This window comes from Pelophylax lessonae (genome assembly GCF_965119305.1).
Source record: "Pelophylax lessonae genome assembly, chromosome: 2".
NCBI lineage: Eukaryota > Metazoa > Chordata > Amphibia > Anura > Ranidae > Pelophylax > Pelophylax lessonae.
Genome location: NC_138769.1, coordinates 218,457,733 through 218,479,407, shown reverse-complemented (window position 1 = coordinate 218,479,407; position 21,675 = coordinate 218,457,733). Strand labels below are relative to the sequence as shown.

The window sequence follows — 21,675 nt, the reverse complement described above, 5'->3', positions numbered from 1 at the left end:
CTCATGAAAATTGACAACCTACAGGTGGCTGAATTTAAAGACACCCTGGAAATCAAAGTGAAAAAAAATGAAGCAGTAGGCTTGTCCACTTAAAATGGACATCGGGGCATGCTCCTAATGAGACAACGGATGGTGTGCTTGGGTATTTCTTCCCAGTTCTGGACCAGGGCATCACTGAGCTCCTGGAAAGACTGAGGTCCAAACTTGTGGCATCGGATGGACTTGATAGATAATGTCCCAAAGGTGTTCTTTTGGATTTAGGTCAGGCGAGTGTGGGGGCCATTCAGTGATATCAATTAGGGATTAACCAATATTGTTTTTTCAGGGCCGATACCAATACCAATTTTCCGGCCACCCTTCAGACCGATAGCCAATATTAGGTGCCAATATTCTGCACATTCAAAGTACTTTAAAAAAAAAAAAAAAATTTGATCACTTTTATTGCTGTCACAAAAATGTAAAACATCCCTTGTGACAGTAATAGGCAGTGACAGGTACTCTTTACGGCAGGATCTAGGGTCTAATGGCACTTTTCCACTGCAAGTACCGGCTCGGCTCTACTCTGCCCTGCTTGGCCCGGTTTGCTTTTCCACTGCTGGTACCGTTTCGGTTCGGTGTTGGAACGGTTCAGTACGGTACGGTATGGTTTCCTTTTCCACTAAAGTAGTACTAAAGTTAAGTGGGTGGGATAACAACGATTCTCTGACCAATCAGTGGCTAGTAGTGACTGCATGCAAAGGATTGTGGGATATGGTACCGGGTATGGTACCTCTTGGAACCACAATCGAGGTGGTACTGTTTTTGAGAGCCATACCGTTCGGTTCCATGCAGTGGAAAAGCGCCGCCGTACCGTACCGAACCGTTCCTAAACTGTACCATGCGGTACCAGCAGTGGAAAAGCACAAAAGCGAGCCGAACCGTTCGGTTCCATGCAGTGGAAAAGCGCCATAAAAGACCCCAAACCCCTCCTTCGCACTTAAAAGCATTCAAAGTTTTAAGTTTGGCTGTTTTGAATGCTGTCATTTTTTTTGTAATCTGGTGCCTTTAAGACTCCAGTACCCGGAAGTGATGTCATGACATCATTTCCGGGTTTTTACATCGGAGACTCGATCAGAGCCAAATGTGGCTTTGTTCGGGTCTTAAGCCAGCCGGCGGACGTGCCAGGTTGTTGCTCGGGTTTCTCCTTGTAATCACAATTGAGCGGGTGCTCAGCCGCATCAGTTGTCATTACAAGAAAGCTGACCGTCGGCTCTGATCAACAGTAACAGGGTGATGCCTCTAGCTGCAGGCAGGACTGTCCTTAATATTGATTGGACCCTGGGCAAATATTTTCTTGGGCCCTGCAAAATCCACTTATTACCTATTTGCAGGCAGTGCGGGCTTAAGGGGCAGCTGCATTGGGCCCCACAACAATGACTGGGCCCAGGGCAGCTGCCCCTTTTGACCTGTGGTAAAGACGGCCCTGGCTGCAGGCATCACTCCGGTACAAACACTTGAAGAAATATCAGTCATATCAGCAAATTTGTTACCGATTCCTCAAAAAAGAGTGAATATTGGCCTCCAATTATCAGGCCAACTAATAATTGGTCGATCTCTAGTATCAATTCCTTCTTCCTCAAGGAGCTAGCTGCAGAATCTCGCCACATGAGGCCGGGCATTGTCATGCACCAGGAGGAACCCAGGACCCACTTCACCAGAGTAGGGTCTGTCAATGGGTCCAAGGATTTCATCCCAATACCTAATGGCAGTTAGGGTGTCATTGTCTAGCCTGTAGAGGTCTGTGTGTCCCTCCATGAAAATGCTTCCCCAGACCATCACTGACCGACCACCAAACCGGTCATGCTAAATGATTTTACAGGCAGCATAACGTTCTCCACAACTTCTTCAGACCGTTTCACGTCTGTCACATGTGCTCAGGGTGAACCTGCTCTCATCTGTAAAAAGCACAGGGCACCAGTGGTGGACCTGCCAATTCTGGTGTTCAAAAGAAAACGCCAATCGAGCTCCACGGTGCCGGGCAGTGAGCACAAGGCCCACTAGAGGACTTTGGGCCCTCAGGCCCCTCTCATGAAGTCTGTTTCTGATTGCTTGGTTAGAGACATGCACACCAGTAGCCTGCTGGAGGTAATTTTGTAGGTTTCTGGCAGTGCACATCCTGTTTCTCCTTGCACGAAGGAGAAGATAGCGGTCCTGCTAATGGGTTAAGGACCTTCTACGGCCCTGTTCAGTTACTGCCTGTCTCCTAGAATATCCTCTATGCTCTTGATCCCTGGGATCCCTGATGAAGTCACCTGGTTAGTGGCGATATGCGTGGGAGGAGTGAGGTGACATCTCAGATGAGGTACGAGGAGTCTACCGGCAAGTCTTTAATCAGTTTGTGCCAGATCCTATATTGGAATACAATTTTACAAGTGTTTTTAATGTAAGTGCAATACATCGTTTTAATAAAATCTTTTGAGGTTTTACATAGTGCACTATGGTAGTTTCTCTGATTATGAGCTCTGTCTAGAGATTACCATGGGGATATCCATCAGATTAACTGGATAGGAGAGAGCCTGGAGAGCGCTGCCCACCACAGTGTTCTTGCTCCAGTCCAGCTTACACTGCTCTAGATGTGTAAAGCTGGTAGAGACATACCCAAAGAGACTTGCAGCTGTAATTGCAGCGAAAGGTGATTCTACAAAGTATTGACTCAGGAGGGCTGAATACAAATGCACGCCACAATTTTCATATATTTATTTATAAAAAGTTTGAAAACCATTTATCATTTTCCTTCCACTTCACAATTATGTGCCACTTTGTGTTGGTCTATCACATAAAATCCCAACAAAATACATTTCCGTTTTTGGTTGTAACTGGACAGAATGTGGAAAATTTTAGGGCTATGAACACTTTTTCAAGGCACTATCTATCTCTATATATATATATATATATATATATATATATATATATATATATATATACACATATATATATATACACATATACACATACATACATACACACACATGGCACTTTTCCACTGCAAGTACCGGCTCGGCTCCACTTGGCCCGGTTTGGTTTTCCACTGCATGGTACAGTTATGGAACAGTTCGGTACGGTTTGCTTTTCCACTAAAGTAGTACTAAAGTGAGTGGGTGGGATAACAACGATTCTGTGACCAATCAGTGGCTAGTAGTGACAAACAGTCAAGGCTGCATGCAAAGGATTGTGGGATATGGTATCGGTACGGCCCTCTTGGAACCACAACTGAGGTGGTACTGTTTAAGCGAGACGTACCTTTTTCGGTTCCATGTAGTGGAAAAGCGCCGCTGTACCGTACCGAACCGTTCCTACACCGTACCATGTGGTACCATGCATTGGAAAAGCACAAAAGCGAGCCGAACCGTTCGGTTCCATGCAGTGGAAAAGCACCTATACATACAGTACATACACTTACTTATTTATTTGTTTTTCAAAACTGAAGTTACACTTTAACATCATTGGATCAGCATAAAACATTTATAGAAGGAGGTCCACAATTACAGCCTCCATACTCTTAGAACTGCCATCTTTTTTTTTTTTTAAGAATACTTGTTGTTAGATATTATAATTATAATCAAGTTATTAATGCATTAGTACTACTGCTACATACATTAAAAACGGACAATTTCACTGCAGTTTAAAAAAAAAAGAAATGCAAACAGGAAGGTGAATGTCTATTTCTAGAATGCTGGTTACACAGACAGTGTATAGAGCTGATCCGAGCAGCTCTGTACCTTGTAATCGCTATAGTTGACCATTAACCTCTACTTTAATGATGTGGCTTGTATAGTGTACCAAGGCTCCATGTTTTAATTACTTCATTACCAGCATGTTTTTTTTTTTATATCCAAAATAATTGTGGCAAAAATTAGATTACCTTAGGGTGCCTACTTTCCAAAAAAGGGTCATTTCTGGGAATGTCCGTAGTGTCTTGGCATTTGACATGTCTCATAACAGAAAAAGAAAGCATTTTTCACAAAGATTTTGGCCCTTTTTTCTTTATATGATAAAAAAATAAACTCAGGGGTTATTAGATACAGTACCTCTAAAAGAAAGCTTTGTCTGAAAAAAAAGGCTATAAAATGTATTTGGGTACAGTGTTGCATGGCTAAGAAATTGTCAGGCAAGTTATCATAGCAAAAAAAAAAATGGCCTGGTAATGAAGGGGTATATACACAAGCCGGTACTCAAGTGATGAATTATTTCCCCAATCCCCTGAGTGGCATCATCCACTTACCAAAAAATTCAGCCCACTCCCAAGCTCTTAAATAGGTTGCCCTGCCTGGCATCAAATATTGCATATCTCCTGCAGAATTTAAGAACACTGGGTCACAATCACAGTAGTGGCTATTCCATTTGCACAAAGTTCTGTTCACTGAAAGGAGAAGAGACATCTCTTGTAGGCCCGAAGAGAACAAGGGCATAGAGAAGAAGACCCTAAAGACAAACATTTATACGAACCACACACTGAAAATTTGGTTTATTAGAACCTACCTTGTAGGGATTTTGACACGTAGATACCGGTCTACAGCAATGGCTAGCAATGCCAGTATGGAGCTCTGCGTCAGAATCAGCATAATACAAGCCACCATAAGGCAGCTATAAACCTCAGTCTCCAGTCCAATACTAATTATAATGGCCAATGGTATGACCAGTGCTCCTACTGCAATGTCAGCCACAGCCAATGACACAATGAAGAAGAAAGTTGTGTCTCGAAGTGCTTGGTTCACAATTACAGCCCAGATCACCAGTATGTTGCCAAGTACCGAGACCAAGGCTATCAGCACTTCAATGACGATGTAGACAGCTAGTGAGACCGAGGTGCCCATGCTGCTTCAATGTGGAGAATGGCTGTTAATCCTGAACCTGGAAATAAAAATGTTCAATTAAACCTTGTAAGATACAGTAATTTACAAAAATTGCCATGCATGGCACATTGCAGTGGAGAACAATAGGTGTCATTAGAAAAATATAGACATGCTTAGTTTAGCGCACATTAAATATTAAACACATGCTGACTTAGTGGAATCTTAAGAAAAGTGGGTGGCACATAATGCAGTGCGTCTGCCAGTAAATGTATACTGCATAGTCTTTAGCAGCATTGTCAACCTTTTAATATACATCTCATAAGCTGTCAATGCCATATACAATTACTATTCTATTAATAATTTGCATATGTGCTGATAAACGTGCCTTTTTAGCCCAGCTCAGCAAGCCTTTTCCCTTCAAGCAACAATTAAGAGATTGTTCACCCCAGATGCCTTGCCGTACATTTTGCTGTGATTTTTACAAAATTAAGAGGACATGATAAAATACATAATTTTTCAGTAATGCCTCTTCATACCACAATAGCATTCATAGGTGTGCACAGACGATTGCAGTAGGGTGTTCACCTTAAAGCATGTGTATATATACTGACGGTGTCAGTAAAGCACAGATTGGTGTCAGTAGGGTAGTTAATGGTGTTAGTAGTTTTTATTCGTATTGTTTTTATAATTTTTTTACAGTTTTTTTATTATTGTTAAGTGCCCATTATGGGGCTTTAGTGAAAAATCAAGGGTTTTAACAGGGGGAGTCTGAGCTACACAGGGTGATTAGGCTGTGCCTAGGCAAGCCTGGCACACCCTGTGCGAACGCGTAGGATAGCATTGTAGTGCAATGGAGCATTAAGCTTAATTTTGGCGTTGCGGTCAATTCAAACTTAGTGCTTGAAAAGTGTGTGCATTCTGGTTTAAATGAGCAGCATTTTGTGTGGTTAACTTGACAGCGTGGACACCATATTTGACTACAATGTACAACATACTGTATATGTAGCATTGCCCCTAGAGGACTGCTGAGAAATACGCTTTCTGGATTCCCCTGGGTTACCCTTAGCAACTAATAGCAGACAAACAGCATTGAAAGTCCTTGGCTCAGTCAATAATCATTCCAGGGGATATTGGTTTTTGTGTTTTTTTTTTTGAGAACTGGGATAGGAGAAGGGATGAGTGGGATACTCCAACTATGAACTATGCACAATCTTGAGGACAACTAGCTGTAGTGTGCGGCAAGGCCGCAGCTTCCCCTTGCCACTGAAGTGAAGATAGTTTTAAAGGTTCCTGTTTTAGTTATTCTCTTCAGGAATTTGTAACTGGCACCCCCTCTCCTCTCAAAACCAGTGTGCCAACGCCTGTCCACTGACCCTAGCTTCTGGAGTGGTCCCCTTCCTGGCAGACCCCTGGGCAAGTTCCTGTGCACTCACGGACACTGTTTTTCCAGAGTCACCGTTGCCTCCAAACTCCACTTGTCAGCATCCACTGGACCTCTGCGTTCAGCAACACCTTCAGGGTCACCAGGCCCACTGCCTGTGACCACCTTTCCCAGCTGCAGAAGGACAAACAGCCGTACTCTCCTTCTGGGACTTGGCTTCCTGCCCAAAGACACCCTGCCACATGTGCCCTTGGCTTTTATAGCCTATCCCAGGATGCACCACTGTTTGTGCCAACCCACTGAGACAGCCACAAAAGCCTGTTTGTCACTGGCTGCGTTTCCTCCACTGTCCAACAGGCTCCAATATTGGATACAGTGGGGACACACCCTCAGTCCAGATGAATCACACCCTGGACACATGTAACAGGCCTGACTAGAAGTCCTGCTCCTTGAAAAGCAGAAAGAGCCACTAGGTTTTACTGGTCACTCTCCTGATAAGCAGGCAGAGCAAATATACACTACCTACCTAGCACCTATCTAGGAGGGTGCTATATGTACAAGTTTAATTTAACCACTTCAGCTTCTGAAGGTTTACCCCCCCCCCCCCCCCCTTCATGACCAGGTAATTTTTTGCTATACGCCACTGCATTATTTTAACTGACAATTGCACGGTTGTGCTATGCTGTACCCAAATAAAGTTAATGTCCCTTTTTCTTTCACAAATAGAGCTTTCTTTGGTGGTATTTGATCACCTTTGCGATTTTTATATTTTTTTTAAGCAAAAAAAAAAAAAAGACCCAACAGTTTTGAAAAAAAAAAAAAACAATATTTTTTAGTTTCTGCTATAAAACATAGTCAATTAAAGAAAAAAAAATGTAAAAAAAAAATCAAATTTCTTTATCAATTTAGGCCAATATGTATTCTGCTACACATTTTTGCTAAAAAAAAAAAATAAATAAATAAACGTATATTGATTTGTTTGCGCAAAAGTTAAAGCGTCTACAAACTATGGGATAGATTTGTGTAAAACAATAAATTATTTTCCGCGCTGTGATGTATATTTTGGTGAAAAAATAAAAACAATGTATAAAACCTGAAGCTGCTGCTCACTAGGTAAAATACCAGAAAAAACTATAAACATAAATAGACAGCGCTAACAGGTGACAAAATGTGAAATGAATTATAAATATATATAAATGTGCTACAATAATTAATTGGTGCCCTAAAACATTGATGCTCTAAAAAAATTGATTGGTACAACCAAAAGGTGTATTTATAAACAATACATATATAATAAATAATAAAGTGCTATGATTAAGTGTCCATAATATAACCATTAAGGTGCAAAGTGATTTGTTAAGGTGCAGTCCAATAAATGCTTCTTCAACAGAAAACTAAAGTGCCAAACAGGTGCTCGAATCCATAAAAGTGCCCAAGTGCTCTTCAGGAAAAAAGGCCCCCAATGGGGATGCACTCACCAGATTTTGGGTAAAAATGAGCCTTGAACATGTATAATGTTCCTTGATCGGATCACAGGATCAATGCAGCTACCCTAGCATATGAGATATCCCTCAAACGGATGGATGGATGACATGCACCTCATAGACTGGCTCCTTAATAATTCGTCTCCTCTCTCTCTCCCATGTGTGTTTCAAATACAAAGAGAGAAGCCATACATAGTGAAGCCCGTAGTATTTATTTAAAAACAGAATGGTAAGAATAATACTCACAAAGTATCTTTAAAAAATCGGCAATGAACAGCATTAAGCAGCCTAGCACAGTCAATCCTCTAATTTCCGTGTCGCTGCCGGCGTGCGTTCCACGGTGGTTAACAGGAAATGACGCTGCAAAAGCTCCGCTGCCCGGAAGTGCGTCGACGCGTTTCGCCCGCCTTAATGGGCGTTGATAATGCCCATTAAGGCGGGCGAAACGCGTCGACGCACTTCCGGGCAGTGGAGCTTTTGCAGCGTCATTTCCTGTTAACCACCGTGGAACGCACGCCGGCAGCGACACGGAAATTAGAGGATTGACTGTGCTAGGCTGCTTAATGCTGTTCATTGCCGATTTTTTAAAGATACTTTGTGAGTATTATTCTTACCATTCTGTTTTTAAATAAATACTACGGGCTTCACTATGTATGGCTTCTCTCTTTGTATTTGAAACACACATGGGAGAGAGAGAGGAGACGAATTATTAAGGAGCCAGTCTATGAGGTGCATGTCATCCATCCATCCGTTTGAGGGATATCTCATATGCTAGGGTAGCTGCATTGATCCTGTGATCCGATCAAGGAACATTATACATGTTCAAGGCTCATTTTTACCCAAAATCTGGTGAGTGCATCCCCATTGGGGGCCTTTTTTCCTGAAGAGCACTTGGGCACTTTTATGGATTCGAGCACCTGTTTGGCACTTTAGTTTTCTGTTGAAGAAGCATTTATTGGACTGCACCTTAACAAATCACTTTGCACCTTAATGGTTATATTATGGACACTTAATCATAGCACTTTATTATTTATTATATATGTATTGTTTATAAATACACCTTTTGGTTGTACCAATCAATTTTTTTAGAGCATCAATGTTTTAGGGCACCAATTAATTATTGTAGCACATTTATATATATTTATAATTCATTTCACATTTTGTCACCTGTTAGCGCTGTCTATTTATGTTTATGGGATAGATTTATGAATTTTTAATTTCTTTTATTGTTTTTAATAGCAATGGCAGCAATCAGCGATTTTTAAATCTGACACTAAGACACTTTTTGGGGACCAGTGAAACCAATACAGTGATCGGTGCTAAAAAAATGCACTGTCACTGTATGATTGATACTAGTGGGGAAGGGGTTAACATCTGGGGCGATCAAAGGGTTAACCCTGTTCCCTGGAAATGCTTGCTTACTGTGTGGGGGAGGTGCTTTGACTGGGGGAAGACAGAGATCCGCGTTCCTGCTTAGCAGATATACAGGATCTCCATCTTCCCCTCTCACAGAACGGCAATCTGCCTTGTTTACAAAGAAAGACTGCCATTCTGCCTCTCTCAGGAATGATCACCGGGAGTCGGCGAACATCGGGTTTGCCGGACCCGCTGATTGGCTCCCACTGTGTCCAATCACAGAGGGAGCGGGACGCCGGTGGTGCGCATGTGCGCCCAAGACTTGGAACAAAAAATGTCGTATATGTACGCAATTTCGCACTGAAGGGCCACCCTGCCGCAGTATATGTACGTGGGGTGGTCTGGAAGCGGTTTAAAAAAGCATTTTGTGTCAAAACATTGATCTATCTCCAAGATCTGGTTACTCATCTTTCCTTGATTTGGGGAACCAATTGAACAAACTACAGGCAGTCCTCGAGTCAGACATCGAGTTACATACGACTTGAACTTAAGAACAGAGGCAGCGTGAGGTCATGCTGGTCCTGGAAATCGGCAGGCGGTCATCTTGCTGCCTACCGCATGCTGCCATCTACTGTCCGTCAGGCCTGTCAGTAATCCCACATCACTGCATGGCCAGTTAACCCTTCCCTATTCTATCCTAAATATACACCAAAAAATAAAAATGTATCTGTTCTAACTTACGTACAAATTCACATTGACCTCTTCCAGACTGCCCCATAGCAGATATACTGCCACAGGGAGGCCCTCCTGTGCAGATTCACTTATATATGCAGGTAATTCTGCACTTCGCTTGGGGAGCGCGCCTATGTAAACAAGGCAGAGCTTCGTTCTGACAGGGGGGGGGGGGGTGATGGATTGTGTGTCCCTGAAGCAGGGAATAAAAGCAGGGAATATTCCCAAAGCAGGGGGAAAAAATCCATCACTACCCTTAGTAGAAGCACCTGCCACAGTACATAAAAACACTCGCTAGGCACACAGGTAACCCTTTGATTACCCTAGATGTTTAACCCCTTTCCAGCCAGTGTCATTAGTACAGTGACAGTGCATTTTTTTTAGCACTGATCACTATCACTGGTCCCACAAAGTGTCAATTAGTGTCCGCCACAATATGGCAGTCCTGCTATAAGTCGCTGATTGCAACCATTACTAGCATAAAAAAAAAACAATACAAAACTAGATTATAAAATATATATATATACATACATACATACACACACACACACACAATCGTTTGTAGAAGCTATAACTTTTATGAAAACCAATCAATATATGCTCATTGGGATTTTATTTATCAAAAATATGTAGCGGAATATCAATTGGCCTAAACTTAAGAAAACATTTTTTTCATTTTTTTATTGGGTATGTTTTATAGCAGAAAGTAAAAAAATATTGTTTTTTTTTTTAAATTGTTGGGTTTGTTTCTAGCGCAAAAAAAAAAAAAACCACAGTGGTGATCAAATACCAACCAAAGAAAGCTCTATTTTTTGGGGGGGAAAAATTACATAAATTTTATTTGGGTACAGCATTGCATTACTGCGCAATTTTAATTTAACCACTTACCGCCCACCCGCCGTCATATGACGGCGGGACGGTGCGGCTATTATCCTGGGCGGACGTCATATGACGTGACCCAGTAAATGCACGGCAGGCGCGCGATCGCGGGCGCGCCGCCGTGCACTGCCGGTGTCGGCGTGTCCCCGGGACACAGCCGGTCACCGGCAGGGGGGAAACAGCCAATAGGCATGGCTGTTTCCCACGTGATCGGCTGTGTTCCAATGACACAGCCGATCACAATGGAGGCGGCCGGGAGATGACCGCGCATGCGCGATCGGGAGCGCGCAGCGCGGTCATGTCGGTGGCACTGTGTTCCGTAGGAACACAGCTGTCACCGGCGGTAGTAAACAGTCACTGACAGTGACTGTTTACTAAGTGATCGGCTGTGAATCCATTCACAGCCGATCACAAAATGTAAACACAGAGCAGTAACTGACTGTTACTAGCTCTTCTCCCCTCATACAGTTTCCAGTATGAGGGGAGAAGAGCTAGAAATAGTGAGTTACTGCTCTGTACACATGTAAAAAGTAAAATCACAGTAATAAAGGTCCCCACACAGTCCCCAGCCCCCCCCAATGTCACCTGTCACCCAACAGTCACCTCATCAGTGCCCAGAAATTGACACCCATAACGTTCACATGTGAGCGCAGCGATCGCGGGCAAAATCACCGCGATTCTGCCCGCGATCCGGAAATCATTGCAAATTGCGGGACGCCTGTGCGTTGCCCGTGATTTGCAATAGCACCCCAAACGCTGTGCGATGTTGCCGCCATTTCCGCCTGCCAAATCGCAGTAACATCGCGCAAACATCGCATGACGCCCAAAAAAGTACAAGAGTTTCTTTGGGGCGTCATGCGTTGTTTGCGTGATGTTACCGCGATTCGGCAGGCGGAAATCGCAGCAACATCGCACAGCGGGCAACGCACAGGCGTCCCGCCATTTGCAATGATTTCTGGATCGCGGGCAGAATCGCAGTGATTCTGCCCGTGATCGCTACGCTCACATGTGAATGTAGCCTAAAGTTCACCGGTCACCAGAGACTGCCATCAGTACCGCCGTGCACCATCGCCCGTCACCTGTCACCCATCAGTGACCATCGCCCCGTCACCTGTCACCCCATCAATCACCGTCACCTGTCACCCCATCAGTCATCGTCATCTGTCACCCCATCAGTCATCGTAACCTGTCACCCCATCAGTCACCGTCACCTGTCACCCCATCAGTCATCGTCACCTGTCACCCCATCAGTCACCGTCATCTGTCACCCTATCAATCATCGTCACTTGACACCCCATCAGTGATCGTCACTTGTCACCCCATCAATCATCGTCACATGTCACCCGGTCAGTGATTGTCATCTGTCACCTCATCAATCATCGTCACCTGTCACCTCATCAATCATCATCACCTGTCACCCCATCAGTCATCATCACCTGTCACCCCATCCGTCATCGTCACCTGTCACCCCATCAGTCATCGTCACCTGTCACCCCATCAGTCATCGTCACCTGTTTGCCATATACATGCAATCACTTACTGACCGCCTAACGACTATATGCGTCGGCCATTAAAAGCTAAATACTGGGGTTATGGCAGAAGATAGCCCCCATAACCCCGGTATTTTTTGAAACGGCGGGCGGTCGGCTTTCAGATAAGGGTGGTCCCAGTGGCGGATTCGCCGCGGAATTACCCTTACGGTGCAGGGGAAGAGGTGCCCCCCCCCCTCCTGCCGCGTCCCAGACGTTTTCCCAGCTTACCGGACCCGCCGGCAGCGGGGAAAACTATCCGGTCCCGGATCCTCAGAGACAGGAAGTCGAGTGAGGGCAAGATGGCCCTCACTCAACTCTATGGTCTTGGAGGACCGGAGCTACGTCAAAAGATGTTGCCTAGCAACCGGTTTAAAGGGCCGCTTTTTTTTTTTGCTTTTTTTTTTTTCCTCTTTCAACAATTTTTTTTTTTTTTTTTCTTTTTTAGTGTAGTTGTGAGGTGTGAGGTCTTTTTGACCCCAGATCTCACAATAAAGAGGACCTGTCATGCCTATTTCTATTACAAGGGATGTTTACATTCCTTGTAATAGGAATAAAAATTATCAAAACATTTTTTTTTTTTAAACTGTGTAAAAATAAAAAAATAATAAATAAAATAAATAGGAAAAAAAAAAAAAAAAAAAAATTAAAGCGCCCTGTCCCCGTTAGCTCGCGCGCAGAAGCAAACGCATACGCAAGTCCCGCCCACATATGTAAACGGTGTTCAAACCATACATGTGAGGTATCGCCGCGATCGTTAGAGCGAGAGCAATAATTTAAGCCCTAGACCTCTTCTGTAACTCTAAGCTAGTAACCTGCAGACATTTTTAAAATGTTGCCTATGGGGATTTTTAAGTACCAATGTTTGGCGCCATTCTGTGAGCATGCGCAATTTTGAAGCATGACATGTTGGGTATCTAATTACTCGGCGTAACATTATCGTTCACATTATGGAAAAAAAATTTGCTAAATTTACTGTTTTCTTATTTTTTAGATCAAAAAAGTGATTTTTTTTCAAAAAAATCGCATTTGGAAGACTGCTGCGCAAATATGGTGTGATAAAAAATATTGCAACGATCTCCATTTTATTCTCTAGGGTCTCTGCTAAAAAAAAATATATAATGTTTGGGGGTTCCAAGTAGTTTTCTAGCAAAAAAATGATTTTAGCTTGTAAACACCAAGTGTCAAAAATAGGCCCAGTCTTAAAGTGGATAAATGGACAACTTTGTGTAAAGCGCTACTTGGATGTTAAGCCTATGTATGTGGCCAGGCTGTGAAAAAGTGTTACACATGTGGTATCGCCATACTCAGGAGGAATAGCAGAATGTATTTTGGGGTGCAATTTTTGCTATGTACATGCTATGTGTTAGAAATATTGCATAAATGGACAGCTTTGTGTAAAAAAAAATGTGTTTTCATTTTCTTTCCACATTTTCCAAAAACTTGTGGAAAAAAATGACATATTCAAAAGACTCATTATGCCTCAAAAATTATACGTTGGGGTGTTTGCTTTCCAAAATGGGGTCATTTTATAGGGGTTTCCATTGTCCTGGTGCTCCAGGGCCTTCAAAAGTACGATAGGTTGTCAGGAAATTATATGTGAAATTTGTGCTCCTAGAATGCCGGACGGTGCTGGTTGGATGTTAGGCCTCTGTATGTGGCCAGGCTGTGAAAAAGTCTCACACATGTGGTATCGCCATACTCAGAAGGAGTAGTAGAATGTGTTTTGGGGTGTAGTTGCAAGTATACATGTGCTGTGTGAGAGAAATAACCTGTTAATACGGCAATTTGTAAAAAAAAAATAAAATAAAAAAAAAAATCTTCATTTTGCAAAGCATTGTGGGAAAAAATTACAACTTCAAAAAACTCACCATGCCCCTTATTAAATACCTTGGAATGTCTACTTTCCAAAAAGGGGTCATTTGGGGGGTATTTGTACTTTCCTGACTTTTTAGTGTCTCAAGAAATGAGATAGGCCTTCAGTACATCAGGTGTGATCAAGTGTGATCAATTTTCAATGATTCACACCATAGCTTGTGGACTCTATAACTTTCACAAAGACCAAATAATATACACTTACTTGGGTTATTTTTACCAAAGATAAGTAGCAGTATAAATTTTGGCCAAAATTTGTGAAGAAAAATTACTAATTTGCAAAATTTTATGACAGAAACAAAGAAAAATGCGTTTTTTCACAATATTTTCAGTCTTTTTTTATTTATAGCACAAAAAATAAAAAACCCAGTAGTGATTAAATACCATCAAAAGAAAGCTCTATTTGTGTGAAAAAAAGGACACAATTTTTGAATGGGTACAGTGTTGCATGACTGAGTAATTCTCAGTCAAAGTGTGAGAGCGCTGAAAGCTGAAAATCGGTCTGGGCAGGAAGGGGGTGAAAGTGCACTGTAGGTAAGTGGTTAAAGTAACGCAGTGCTGGATCACAAACAAATGGCGTAGTCATGAAGAGGGGTAAAGCTTTTGGAGGTCAAGTGGTTACGTACAAACCTACAGAACCCATCTTGTTCGTAACCCAGGGACTGCCTGTATTCTACGATTAAATGAATTGCAATGGCTTGAGTTGATCGAAATCCTTTCTGGCCAGTCCCATTTGTTCATATTTTTTTAGTACCACCACAATGGCAGAAGATTAAATAAAAGGAATTAAGACAGTGTAATAACACATACTTTGACGCCAATTTACTAAATTAGTTGAGGATCTGTACTCAAATTGAGTGAATAATCTCTACAATTATCCAATCATGTGAAAAGCAAATTCCCTTTCACTTTGAATACCAATCATGAGCAAGTGAAAAAAGTGCAAGTGAAAAAGTAAGCATTCATTTGCTTTTCTGAAGTTAATACTCACACAAAAGTGAATATTCTCAACTCCTTTAGAATATCAGCCTCATCGTATTACTGCTAAATGTTACTGCCACAGAAATCTCTTAGCCAAGTGAACTACATATTGTAACAGATCAACCGGCACCCCGACCGGGTACCTCAGTTGACGGATGTTCCTAGTGCTTCCCGAGGGCTTCAAGCACTCCACCAGACACCATAACCTCCTCAGACCCCACAAACCGCCGTCTCCAACCCACCCTGGACCTACGACAAGGCTCCAGGTTCCTGAGGGTGAACCTCTCTTTCCCCAGAGAGTGCAGCAGAACAAGCTCTTACACAAGCTCTTACAAGAGCTTAGTGATTATCCAAGGGAGTATGGAGGACATAGCAATCCCTTGTAGCCGATTCCCCCAATGAGAGACAGGACTCTAGATTGAGGGTGAAGTATATCTCTAACTTTATTGAACAAGAAACAGACTTTTATACCGTTTTCTCACACAAGGTTACCGCCCAGGTGGACCTTATTGAGTACAGGCCCTGACATTCACAATCCAATGAAAACAGAGTTTTACACTCCCATACAGTGTACACAAAGATATACACTGTGGGACAATCCCCCCTCCCCCTTAGCAGCCAATCCACATAAACTTATTATGGGATGTATATGTGTATCTTAAGGCAGACAGAACAAGAGGGGTCATTAACATTCAACCATGGGACAGGTAAACTTTAACAAAATACACATTCCATTTCAATACACAAACAATAGGGACAAGGCTGCCAGTGACAGTCTGTGTGTCTCTCTCACATTGAAGCTGGAATACACATTATCTAGCAGTCAGACTTCATGGCAATGGTCTATGACAGTCTAAGTCTCCCAGTGTAGGATTAAATCTTCATATTTCTATATGAAGGTATTGCTGACATTGCAGTACAATACACATTAGCATCACTTGTAAATACAGACCCCATTTGAAGCAATCCAAACCATTTAAGTATCCGTTTTTTACTCATAATGACGGTTAGTACCGTCACACATATATTAACCTAAACCATGTAATGTCAAAGCTTTCACAATAATATTGGAACCATTATATTTTCATATTACAAGGAAACTGTGTTTTTCAAGCAATTCTATTTCTGAATGGTAAAAGTTTTTGGACTTTACCCTTATTCTTTTCCTTAAAACGTGTACAACATTTGCTTCAGACTGTTATACAAACCTCTGTATAGCTCAGTTTCAGGCAGAGCAGGAAGGATTAAAATCCCTATACAGGCGGTCCCCGGGTTACCAACATCTGACTTACAAATGACTCCTACTTACAAACGGAGGGAGACAACAGGAAGTGAGAGGAAATCTACACCTAGAAAGGGAAATTCACTCCTGTAAGAGTTCTCATGGGAAAAATGTGTCTCCACTGAAGCTTTATCACTAATCCTTGCTTCCACTACAGCCCAAAATGTTCAAAATCCAATTGTCATATGGATAGAAAGTGAGGTGAAATCTTCTGAACAGGGGTACAGACAGCAAAACAAATGGTACAGGGTGTTAACCCTTTCCTATGCTATCCAAAAAACTTAAAAAATTACTATTTTGGCTGGGGCTACACCTAAAAAATGTACCTGTTCCAACTTACAAACTAATTTGACTTAAGAACAAACCTACAGTCCCTATCTTGTTTGTAACATGGGGACCGCCTGTAAAGTATTTCGTTTTTTGCCTTCTGTGCCCTGGTGAGTAGATGTCCCTTTACTTTCTGTCCAAGAAGTTTAAGGAATTAAGAGCAAATATCACCAAGTGAAGGATAATAATCCTGTCTTAGACAGGTCTCACTGGAACATTTGTCCCCAGTGGCTGATTTCCCCTTACCTCTGCTCTGGTGACAACTTTTTAATGGGATCTCTGTCTCAGTCACTGGGACAAAGAGGGCCAAATCTCCCCAACATACACAGAAGAGAAAAAAAAAAAAGTGCTATCATGATACAGTATCATGCAGTGATACAGTATATATAGAACCATCTAAGCAAGGAGAGGTGTGGAGGAAGGAGAGAGGAGTCCCTCCACTGAACCATTCAGCTGTGTATTCAGAGCAGCATATCTTAAAACAGCCTAGGAAGGAAAAGTTGACTTCACCTGAATGTGGTGAAAAAGAGGACTACCTGCTGGTTGAAGATTGTAAATATTAGAGCTGCACGATTAATCGTTAAAAAAATTGTGATCTTGATTCAACCCCATCACAATCTTAAACCGGCATTCACGATTCATGTAACAGTGCATAGCAGTTCCGTGCTCACAGCTGTCAAAAAAAAAAAAAAAAAATCACAGCCGGCAAAGTTTATCACAACATTGCTCAGCACTGAGAGATAAAGAGAAACTTTGTATCATTTGGTTCTTTTAGATCATGGGATTTAAGGGATGAATTTTGGTCTGTAAATGAGGTCAGCTTAACCACTTAAAGACTAAGCCTTTTTCCGACATTTGTTGCTTACAAGTTAAAATCAGTATTTTTTACTAGAAACTTACTTAGAGTTAAACTCCAAACATTAAATATATAATTTTTTTTTAATCAGAGACCCTAGAGAAAAAAAAATGGCGGTCATTGCAATATTTTAGGTCACACTGTATTTGCGCAGCGGTCTTTCAAACGCAACTTTTTGTGAAAAAATACACTTTGATGAATTTTCAAAAAAATAAATAAACAGTAAAGTTTGCCACATTTTCTTGTTTAATGTGAAAGATGATGATGATGACAGCTGGGATTTCATGCTCTTTGATCAAAATCACGTGGATCGTTTACATCACTGCTGGATTTCTGAGAATCATGATCTTTATTTTAAGAAAAAAAATTGTGATTCTCATTTTATCAAGAATTGTGCAGCTCTAGTAAATGTGAAATATTAAGATGCAATGTAACCCGTTTAGATAAAAAGACAAGGCGCCTCTAAGTGCAGTAGGCTATGAGTATTTATTAGGTTAAAAGTATAAAAGCACTCACATTTAGTAAATATGACATGGGCATAGCAAAGATCTGTCTGGAGTCTTCCTGTCCGCTGTGCTGAGTGGTTGTAATGAGGACATCCGGTGATCCACTTCCTGTGGATGCATCCTTTCTTCTGTGTCTCAGCTGAGTCGGCATGAGATTTCCTGAAGGCAGGGCGGGGACGCAGCGGCTGGAGTCCAATAGAGCGGGTGGTGGGCGGTTACATGTTTCGGAGCTCAGCTCCTTCGTCAGACCTCCACCCGCTTTCACTATGCCTGAACACGGATGTCCAACGGATCAGCAACCAAAGTGCTTCAATGTAAGTCAGAGAACAAGGGTTTGTTGTATGGGCGCTTTCGTGGAATACAGCAGGCTTTAAGTGAGACACTTTAAGCCTGAGCCATCTGCTCTATTGGACTCCGGCCGCTGCGTCCCCACCCTGCCTTCAGGAAATCTCATGCCGACTCAGCTGAGACACAGACGAAAGGACGCATCTACAGGAAGCGCATCACCGGATGTCCTCATTGCAACCACTCAGCACAGCGGACAGGAAGACTCCAGACAGATCTTTGCTATGCCCATGTCATATTTACCAAATGTGAGTGCTTTTATACTTTTAACCTAGTAATAAATACTCAAAGCCTACTGCACTTAGAGACACCTTGTATTTTAATCACTTTCAGAGCAGCTTCTCCTCTCCAGTGCTGCGGAAGTGCAGTGTATCACTTAAAGCCTGCTGTATTCCACAGAAGGGCCCATAAAACAAACCCTTGTTCAATGTAACCCATTTACCCAACTAAATAGAATTCTAAAAATACAGCCTTTATTCCTGAAAGCTCAGCTCCAACCATAACATGTTTTTCGTTAGAGTGGGAAGAGGTCAATGAAAAAAGAAAATGATATACAGACACATGACACTAAACCTAGTAGTCTTTGTCGTGCAGCTCCATGTGCATAGTTTGCAGCAAAGTGCCTCCTAACAACTGCCCTTCACCTGCCTGAATTTTATAGAGACCCTGTTCCCAACTAAAAATTTGCAGGTAAGAAAACATAAAATTAAGTATTTTAAAATGCTTGTTTGCAGCATTTTCCCTTTCCATAAACCACTTTTTTTGGCTTGCAATGTGCCTCTTAACTTGCTAACACATTTGACTACTTTAGAAGATTGTTGTTGAAAAGAATGGTCTAACAAGGTCTCTTTAACCGTCCCCTAAAATGAGCCCTTAACTCCCCATTAATAATTACTTCAGCGTTATCTCCATATACATGCACCTAGCTGAAACTTACTAATACGAGTGGAATATACTAGTTAGTTTTCACCCGCTAATGTACTATTACCTTTGGATAGAAAATAGGCCAGTACTGTAATGTTAACGAACAATACACCAGAGAGGGTTTACTGAAAAATATAAAAAAGTAGGAAAGGTTTGTAGATTGTATTAGAAAGCCTTTCATTCTCTTTGCAAATTTGAAATGTATGCAAACTCTAAAATGCCAATGACCTTTTAATGTGCCCACTGAGTTTTCTCCTGCGAGCTATTTTCTTGGTACCCTTTGGATCCCAGCCCATCGTATTTCCAACACTGAAATTCCTGAATATATTTCTTCCATAGACAAGAATAACAAACTAAATACAGAGCACAGTCACGTATGACAGGTGCTTTTCTAGGACTTTCCTTAACACAAGGAAAACTTAAAAAAATAAAAAAGGAGTATACTTTGGAGCCCAAGCTGACTGTATATGACACCATGATAATGTACACAGTACAATAGTATTCTCCAGCGCTCAAGGGTGGTGTAATAGTGCTGGCTGTATCACCCAAATATGGTGGTTCAAAAAAGGAAGCACAGGTATGGTTGCCCTCTGAGGGTCAGGGGAGAAACCAATGGAAACACTGTAAAACAAAGAAAAGCAGGCGCAACAACTTAGCGCATTACCCAAGTGGTATCTTTGACAATCTATCTATCTATCTATCTATCTATCTATCTATCTATCTATCTATCTATCTATCTATCTATCTATCTATCTATCTATCTATCTATCTATCTATCTATCTATCTATCTATCTATCTATCTATCTATCTATCTATCTATCTATCTATCTATCTATCTATCTATCTATCTATCTATCTATCTATCTATCTATCTATCTATCTATCTATCTATCTTGTACATATAAAGAAGTATACTCACAAATGCACATCAAGGTCCATTGTAGACACAAGGCGTCCAGGTTACCGAGACTGTTCCCAACAAGTCTGAGGACCTTCCAGATGGAAAAGAATATCAAGGTCCATTGTAGACACAATGCGACCAGGTCACCGAGACTGTTGCCCAACAAGTCAGAGGACCTTCTAGATGGAAAAGCATATCAAGGTCCATTGTAAACGGCAATCTGGAAGGTTCTCCGACTTGTTGGGAACAGTCTCGATGACCTGGTCGCATTGTGTCTACAATGGACCTTAAAGTGCTTTTTATCATTATTGTGTTTGGCAGTATACTTCTTTTTGTATATATTATTAAGTATACCACTTGGGTAATGTGCTAGGTTGCTGTGCTTGCTTTTCTTTGTTTTACAGCGCTATCATGATAATGTAGCTTTAACCCTTTACTGGCCTTCTGGTAATGATCTTTTTGAGATAATTATCTTTCAATTACTTTATGTAATTCGTGTTCTTTGATCAAAATCACATGGATCGTTTACATCACTGCTGGATTTCTAGCATGTCCTCTTCAACTAGTACACCAAGTTAATGGTAAAGAATTTTTAAAAGGTTCCAATCAGCTCTCATTTATTAAACAGTCATCTGTTTTTTGTAAACTTTGAAATATGTGCCTTTATTTTTCCAATAAAGCATTTCCTGATTAAAAAACAAAAACAAACAAACATAAAAAAGTAATCTGTTTTAGCAGGACAGTGTTCAAACTTTACTTTTTATCCAGTAATTGTAAACAGATTTTTCTCAGGCAGAGTCTCCTGCACATGTTTGAGATCAATTCCCTAAAATGCTTGGATTTTCAGGTCCAATATAATGTGCAATGCGCACACACACTCCTATTGTGAGCCACTGGCTGGCAGGATTGTGGCCAGTTTATTTGCGTCACCTAGGTTTCTTACTTATTCGTGGTGATGGGCTCCAGGATTTGTGCCTGTTATGGAGAAAATATTTTCAAATTTTGCTTGTCTGGGTCCTGCAGCCCCTGGGCTTTGTAGAGTTTTGCGTGTAGTAGTGCTTCAATGTCTAGATCCACATCTTACCTGGTAGCTACACCTCACTTAGCTAACCTTACATTTGTAATAGAAATTGCGCTGGCAGGTGCAAAAATCAATAAAATAGACAAAGCTCAGCTGCGCTAAAAACGTGATACAAAACACATCAATAAGGCTGGGTTCACATATGTGCAAATTGGATGCGTTTTCTAATTTGCATGACATGCGAGTGTGACCAGCTCTCAATGGGGCTGGTTTACACATGTCTGGGGCGGCCGCAGTCTGGATTCCAAAGGGTTCCTGTGCGTGTTTGGGTCCGGTGCAGGTGCTAATTCAGGCAAAAATTTGGACCTGAACCAGTGAACAGGAATGCACTGGACCCTGGGCTGCAAACCACAGCTGGACATATGTGAACCCAGCCTAAAGCGCAAAAAATAAAAATAAAAAT

At 41.7% G+C, this 21,675-nt stretch overlaps 1 protein-coding gene across 1 annotated transcript in view; it reads right to left on the bottom strand.

Moving 5' to 3' along the window:
* The window catches only part of ADORA1 (adenosine A1 receptor), a 196,236-nt gene that overhangs the window by 133,594 nt on the left and 40,967 nt on the right, over positions 1 to 21,675 (bottom strand). Inside the window, exon 2 of the mRNA XM_082244476.1 lies at positions 4,519 to 4,890. Coding sequence (XP_082100602.1) covers positions 4,519 to 4,853 — 335 coding nt within the window. The 5' untranslated portion in view covers positions 4,854 to 4,890. The remainder of the gene's footprint in view (positions 1 to 4,518; positions 4,891 to 21,675) is intronic.